The following is an 8,038-nucleotide window of genomic DNA, read 5'->3' on the forward strand; positions in this document are numbered from 1 at the left end:
GATAATTTGTTGCAATATTAGTGTTTGTATTTTCTTATTTTGGAATACATTTATGCTAAAAAAAAAGGACTCCCAAGTTATAAATGCAAATGAACTTTTTTTGTAAGGCTGTTCATAAACCCGTAAGCCCAATCCACCTCACCCTAACCAAACTCGAAAATGCAATTTCTAGTATTAATTTTTTTTTCGGCCCATTCAATGCCTGACCCAAGGTTTTGGGGCGGGGTGTGGGTTGGACCTATAATGGCTCGCACACCCCAATCCAACCTGTACTCTAATTTACTTCCTCTAATATCTAACCCTAGGCATGCAACTCATTTCTACTCTAGTTTCTTCATGTTTGAATTAAGCCTCTATGTTTGCTTTATGTTAAGACTAATTTATGAGTGTAGACTAATTTATGTTTGCTTTATGTTTGATGTTGGATGGACTACTTTGCTTTATGTTTGATGTTTGATTGAATTTTAAATTTCTATCTGTTTGAATGTTGGAGTTATTATTTCTATTTGATGATGAACTTTGAATGTTGGATTGAACTTTGAGTCTTTGATTCTTTGAATATTGAAACCAACCACCTAACTTACCCCGCACTGCCCCAACCCAAACATCATTAAGTTGTAAAATTTTTCTAATATCGTTGAGGTCAAATATGTGCAATCCGCACCCTTTAAGATGTGAGAAGAAAAAATCTTACCCCACACCAACTCAACCCATGAACAGCCATATTTTTTTGTTTGTGCAAACGAATTTTTTTTTATGGTAAAATAAACCTAAAAGAATTTGTATGGTAAAATAAACCTAAAAGAAATTTAAAAGGCTGGTATGAAGTGCTTTTTATGGGCAAAAGATCCAAAGTTAATAAATACAAATCTATGGCGGCCACGCAATTTTGGGAAGCATCAAGCATGTATTCCATCAAAATATGAAAGAAACCTTAGAAAAAATATTTTAAAAAAAAAGTCAAACGTAATCAACAAACCAGGGTGTGGGGTGCTTCCATCCTAAGTAAGCCAAAAGAGCTATCCTTGAGAAGTCTCAATCACACAAGCTTAGAGAAAAGAATTATAAGAAAAGAACACAAAAAAGATGTATTGTCGTTTTCAAACCCGTGATGTTTATTAACAATGAGATTTGATTCCATTCAATAATGGAAAACAAAGTGGTTAGAGTTCTTTCAACTAAACAACCAAGAATAACAAATCCCACCACCATATAAAATTCTACAAATTATGACAGATTCATTAGAAAAATAAAAAATAAAAAAAGAACCGACAAGATACACATTCTGCAACCATATATAGTTTTCTTTTGCTGAACATCATAAACACAAGTTAGATCCCAAATAATTTTCCTCATTTCCCCCTCCTGTTTTCTATTTTTCTGTTCTGACTCCTTCCCAAGAACCACACCTGTAACCAAAAAAAAAAAAAAAAAAAACTTTTTAAGCGGCTCGAATTCTATCCAGCCAGTCTACGCTTTTCCGAGCCTTTTCTAGCTGTTGGTCAATGCTTCTCCTAGATTTCTCATGGTATTCCACACTTCTCCTTGACCTCTCCACCTGATCAAAAGAGATTCTGTACTTTTCTAGCTTGTCAATGTTGTTAAACTTGTACTCGTTAGTCTTCAGCTTGTCGGGAGGCCTGTCGATGCTTTTCCTAGGTTTCTCTCTCCGGTCAGTGCTCTTCCTCGGAGCCTCATAACAGTCTGTACTCCGTCTGGAATGTTCGATGCGATCTGTGCTTTTTCGTGAGCTAAACCTTCGCGAAGGCGACTTTTCCACCGTTGATATGAACTTTTTGAGATGCCTTATGTATTCCGGATAGAGTTCCAAATCACAATGATTTCCGCCTTTGAGCCACAAGGGTTCATATTTCTCTTGACAGAGCTCCCAAAGTTGCTTGCCATGAGAGCAATCAACAACTTCATCGGCTGTTCCCTGCAAAATAAATATAAAAAATATAATCACTTAAATAAAATAATACAAAGATTGTGCAAGCCCAGCGCTATTTCTATGAAAAGTCAACCCAGGGAATCTCCTCTTCCTATAAAACCTTCTTCTAGATGGTTCATTTCAACCACACTTTCCCATCTCACACTTAATCTCCATTGATTTCATGTATCTATCCTTAGCCAAAAGATTCTCTTATCCCATCACATGTCTTGGTCTACTCTCTTTGTAATTTATCAACTTACAATTTAAATATCATATACTACAGGTCCATTTTACCTAATACGGCTCCTTTTTTTTTTTTTTTTTATGTTAACACTTCTTATCCCAACCCTTCTATTGCATTCAAATTTCTCAACACTTTGTTCGTGAGATCTGATCTCGAATCTTGAAAGTCATTTTTCAGGAAGACAACGTTTTTCAAGAACTTCATACAGAAGGGGAACAAAAACACAAAATGGTGAATGAAAATGAGCTTATTTCCATGCGGATATACTGAAAATAGTCATTACGCAAATGCTAAAGATAGATATATCACACGACATATCAGGGAATAATAAAAATCTACAGTCAATTTATTGACATGGAAAAGGCAAAGGACTAAATAAATAATAAACACTTACATGTATTACAAGCACAGGACATTTAACTAGAGGGATTTTGTCAATGTTCTGCAAATCAAAGATGAAACCGGTTTCAGATATATATAGCATGTGGAGTTACTAAGTGAAAATTATCAAAGAAAGTTTGTCAAACAAGATTTTAACCTTATAAATGTCAAACCAGTATGTGCGCTTGACAGGATACATGACTCTTAGACCCGAGAGTATGGGACTGTGAAGAACAACGGCTCTTAGCCGAGGCAAACGAGCAGCAAGATCGACAGTAGGTCCACTTCCAACTGATTGACCATACAGGATGATATCTTCCTGCTTAGCACCGTATGTCTCTTCAAGACACTTATACGCAGCTTCTATGTCCGCGTAAGTATTCGCCTCACTTGGCTACAGAAAGATATGTAAATCAACTTAGAGGAGGCTAATTACCTTGGACCATAACAACTGAAATATTATTCTTGCTGGACTTACCTTTCCTGATGACTGCCCATAGCCAGAGTAATCATAGCTGCATAAATTTAAACAAGGAGGGTGAGATTGCATTCCATTTTTTACTCTTTCGAGAAAGAATAGTTTACATGTATATAATGTATATCTTCTTCAGGCAAGGACTTGAAACAAGGTCTCTAGATAAATTGCAATTAGGCATAATCCAGATTACAAGTTTACTTTCCTTTACCTCTTTCAGAGGCAACTCTAACTCAAGTACTCTACCAGCTCCAACCATGTGAAGTTTTATATTCACCCACTTTTCATCAACATTTATGAATCCTCCTCTCCCCCACCTGCTGGTGATAGTTAAATCATCTCTCTCTCCTCTCTCTCTCTCTCTCTCTCTCTAAACTGTTAATAAGCTGATTCAGCTAAAGTACCCTAGATGGTTTTTCCTTTCTCTTCTCTTTTATTTTATTTTATTTTATTTTTTGGGTATCAACAATCTTCAATATAACATCACACAACTCAACCTGTGAGATGAACACATTACAGATCTATAGAAATTACCAAGTACAAAACCTAATCTTAGTGACGTTCCTTACTTAGCTCAAATCTAACAAAGTTTTAAGGAAACCTTTTCATCAATTAAACAAACTTACTATAATTAACCCAAAAAAATCCCAAAAATCTAATTCCAACAACCGAGTAACACAAACTCATAAAACACATTTCTTCCAGATCAAGGAACCGCAAAATTCTGACAAAATCCTAAAATGGGTAACCGCAAATCCACCATAATATTCCACCAAAAAAGCCAATCAAACACAAAAGCCGAAACCCCAAACAGAGGAGAGAGATGAGAGAGAAAGTTACCCCATGATGTTGAGGCGCAAGTGGATGCTGAGCTCGACGAACAGCTCGTACATTTGGCCGATATCGGCGGCGTTTCCATGGGAGTAGAGAAGCGTGGAGGAGGCCATGGGGTGGCGGACGTAGACGGCGACGATCTCGGTGCCGCGGCGGGTGGGGAGCTTCAAAACGTCGACGTTTTCGCGGTGGGGGAAAGGGTCAAGCAGCTGAAGCCCAGTGGCATCGTCCGTAATTACCTTGTAGGACGGAGGGTTCGGTGGGAAGAAGGCGAATTTCGCCGCCATGGATGAAGTAACCCCACCCATTTTTTTTCTCTTTTTCTCTTTTTTTTTTCTTTCAGGTTTTTTTGATAAGATCTTTCTTCTGTTCTGGGTTTCTGAGGATCAGTTCAGAGAAGACAACTTGATATTCCTATTGTCTATGGTAATATGCTACTACCACAAGGTCTATAGAGGTCTACTTTCTCTCTCTTTTTTTCTTTCACTCTCTCTCTCTCTCCGTTTTCTTTTTTTCACTCTGTTTGAAGAGGGAAGTGTGTTTGCTTTGAAGCGAAAAAGGGCGACTATTTTCTCACGCTCGGCGGAAGAGAGAGAATAGAGGGGGAGGAGAGAGAAGCTCGTTATTATACTCCATGAGTTTTTTTTTTTTTTAATCTCTTTTTTTTTTTTTTTTTTTTTTTTTTTTTTTTTTGCTCTTTTTAGTGGGCAAATGATATCCGGACCACCTGTGCAGTTTTGGCCCTTTACAGACCATTGTCATGCTCACGTGTTGTATTATTGTCCTACTACTATTTCTCATTTTTCATTTTTCATTTTCTGTTTCTTAATTGCTTTTCCTTAAAGCAAAGGACAAAGGTGTCGAAAGAACAAAGATGGTGTATTCCCAATTATAAAAAAAAAAAAAAAAACAAAGTGGTGTATTCCTGTTTATTTTACTGATTTTAGTTTAAAATTTAAATTTTGTTATAATAAAAAATTTTTAAAAATAATTATATTTAATTTTTTTATTATAATAAAAAATTTTCATATAAAGTCATATTTCAACTTAAATTAAAATATTTTGTGTGATATATGAATTATGCACGAAATGTATTGTTCATATATTGGGCCTCTCTCACCTTAATATAACTAAAATTTAGTTAAATATTTAACGAAAAGAACGAATAGTCTTATCATTTCATTAAATGACGTGTAATTTATTTTTTTAGGTTTTATTTCTTTTCTTGTATCAAATTTTTTTTTTATTTTATACGATCTTGGAAGAGCTAGATCTCTATCTAATAAAGTATTTCTCAACTTTAATGAATGTGAAATTTGATATGGAAGATAAGAAATTTCATTAACTTAGCGAATGACTCATACAAATTAGGTTGAGAATTTCTCAAAAAAAAAAAAGAAAAAAAGTTAAGAAGATTTAAGTTAAATCGAAGTCAAAGATAGCCTAAAATACCTATTTGATATCAATTATGATGTTATGACTTATACCTAAATATATATGTTTATTTCTTGCACATGCAAAACTTCTAATCCTTTTCCCACCTTTTTCTTCTTGAAGCAAATACTTTCGCTGTAATCCACATTTCTTATTCTGGATTAGAGTATAAGTTCGCTTTTTCTATTTAGATTATTAGAATTAAGGCCTTAAAATTAGAGAGTAAATAGATGATGTTGGTATCGGGTGGTTGAAAATCATAAAGGGCTTCATAAGTTACATGCTTCGATTTACTTTGGTAACGATGAAACTAGAAAATGTGAAAAAAGGAAAAAAAAAAAAAAAAAAGGTAGTATTTGGAATGAATAAAAAATTAATCCCGTGTTTAGAATTGATCCCGTTTTTATTTTTCACATTTTTTGAGAAAGAAAAAATGAAAACATTTTTAAAACGGCGTTTAACGCAATAAAGACAAAAAATAAAAATAAAAAAGATTTTTTAATTTTGTATAAAATGACAGAGAAATAAAAAATGTCTTTTAATCGTTTTTCATTTAAACTATCAAACACATTTTAAAAAATTATTTCTATCTAATATTAAAAACGTTTTTATTTTTATTTTCATATAAAAAAATAAAATTATTTTTAAACGAATTCTAAATGTGCCAAAATGACCATGATCCGACACATATTATTAGCTAGGGATACATATGCAATTAAGATAAAATATTGAGGGTATTAACGTAAATTCCTCATTTTTCTAATAGTTTTACACTTTGTTTACAGGTTGTCCCATTTTCTCACTCGTGTCTCTATGTCCAATGACTTCCCGGACGGCCACCACACCACTTCCGACATTTTTGAAGCCATTATTAACAATAAATAATATTACGTAAGAAGATAAATTAATTAATTAATGCAAAAGATAAATTCTGTTCAAAATAAGATGGAAAGCGACCAATGAACCAATATTGCTGCCCTTGATACCCTAGCGGTTGAGATCTAACTCTGGTTTTAATGCCATGATCAGCTGCCGTACGATGTATCAAGATAAACGGTGGTGATTGCATTAAAAGCTTTTAAACACGGGGCCCATTTTAATAAACATGACAGGTTGCAAGAATCAGTCCCTCTTGAACGTGCACAGTGATCAGTAAGAAATTCCATATCTAATGTTGTTGACGTTTTTACTTTATCTCACGTTCTTCATATTCATAACACAATATACAAAAGAGAAATGAGGTATTAAAATTGGAAAAAAGGAAAATAAAAAATAAAAAAAGTATTTTTTTCTAATTAAGTTCTAATGCATTGTGACTATGAGGACAAATTTTCTCAGTAGGAAAAAAAAAAAGGACAAAATTTTGTTATGAAAACTATTGACTTATGGATTTTATGCCTTTATGGATACTTTTGAATATATGTATTTTTGTCACGATATTTATTAGAGCAATATAATGCACATCTCTGTGGAGATAAATTATCTTCCATATATGGTACCTTTCTGCTTCTTTTCTAATGGGGAAAGATTCATTGTTGGCCGGATTATATTGAATGGACTCAATTAATGTGCTTTACTTTGTAGCAAGAAAATAAAGAAGATACATTCATGTTTAGTTAATACTATATTGAGGCTTTAGGTGAAGGATAGAAGAGGGATCGTTTGCATTATTCAATCTTCAATACAAAAATGAAAAAAAAAAAGTATTGGTATTAAATTTAGGGTGCAATTACGGTGGATGAGGCTATTTTGCTCTACTGGTAGGAATTGTGTTATAGTTATTGGATTAGTTTTTCAACGGTTTGATCTATAATATGAGCAATTTTGTGTTGCTTGATGTAAATTTTTAATGCGGATATGTACAAATCTAATCGTTAAAGAACTAATTCAACGATTAAAAACAACAGTTCCTACCGATGAAGCAAAACTTGCTTCTTCATTGTCCACCATAAACATTCTCCTTAATTTATTTTTTTTTTGCCTCCACATTTTCTTCAATTTCTTTTATTTATTTGATAGAGGAAAAAAAAAAACCCCCCTTAAATTAGGGGCTACTGGCTAATTATATTATTAGAATATTTGTTATTCTAGAAAAACTCAGAGTTGGGGTGCTGGGATTTGTGTGGAATGTGAAAGCCTAGAGCACACCACCACATGTTTTTAGTAAATTTGGCTCAGGAGAATGTGAGGAATAATGTTGGTGATGTTAAAGACAATGCTCTTGAGAAAATGACTTTGCCCACATGACTACTTCTTGGCTCTTTCCCTAATACATAAGCTAAACCAAAAACAGTCAAACAATGAGTTTACAAGCTTCTTCTTCCCTCTTTAGTCGTCATTAATTATTTTCTTTATCCTCATAAAAGCTCACAAAACCATGCCTCAAGAGATTCTTTTTTTATCATATACACCAAAGATGTATAAAAAAAAAAAAAACATAAGCTTTTTTCCTTTTTAATAATAATAGAAAAGTAATACATGGCTCAGAGGTATTAAAATATTACCTTAGCTAGCCAATATTTTATTTGATTACATTCTACTTTTGAGAATATATGTTGTTTCTATTGTCACAAAATAAATAAAATAAAAGGGAGTTTCTGCCTCTTACTAGTATGACTTGCCTTCTTACTAGTATAACTTGATTTCTGACCGTTAAATATGTTAAAATTATATTATATTAAAAAAATATGCAGAATAAAGAGATAGAGATTTAACGGTTAAAAATAAAAAAAATTTC

General features: G+C 33.2%; 1 protein-coding gene across 1 annotated transcript; it reads right to left on the minus strand.

Annotated features, from left to right (window-relative positions):
• Positions 1–1,192: 1,192 nt before the first annotated feature.
• LOC21401898 (protein ABHD17C) lies at positions 1,193–4,450 on the minus strand. The gene is made up of 5 exons (XM_010104622.2): positions 3,874–4,450; positions 3,037–3,073; positions 2,716–2,952; positions 2,572–2,619; positions 1,193–1,936 (listed from the first exon to the last, which is right to left on the minus strand). The coding sequence occupies exons 1-5, from the start codon at positions 4,173–4,175 to the stop codon at positions 1,442–1,444; spliced, it is 1,119 nt and encodes a 372-aa protein (XP_010102924.1). The 5' UTR covers positions 4,176–4,450; the 3' UTR covers positions 1,193–1,441.
• Positions 4,451–8,038: the final 3,588 nt, after the last annotated feature.

Source organism: Morus notabilis, unplaced genomic scaffold (genome assembly GCF_000414095.1).
Source record: "Morus notabilis unplaced genomic scaffold, ASM41409v2 Scaffold333, whole genome shotgun sequence".
Classification (NCBI taxonomy): Eukaryota; Viridiplantae; Streptophyta; class Magnoliopsida; order Rosales; family Moraceae; genus Morus; species Morus notabilis.

Excerpts from the sequence above, each read along its gene's own strand:
- LOC21401898 (XM_010104622.2), bottom strand. The coding sequence starts at position 4,175 with ATGGGTGGGGTTACTTCATCCATGGCGGCGAAATTCGCCTTCTTCCCA. Across the intron at positions 2,953-3,036 it reads ATGGGCAGTCATCAGGAAAG|CCAAGTGAGGCGAATACTTA; the intron begins GTAAGTCCAGCA and ends ATCTTTCTGTAG. Across the intron at positions 1,937-2,571 it reads GTCCTGTGCTTGTAATACAT|GGAACAGCCGATGAAGTTGT; the intron begins GTAAGTGTTTAT and ends TTTATTTTGCAG.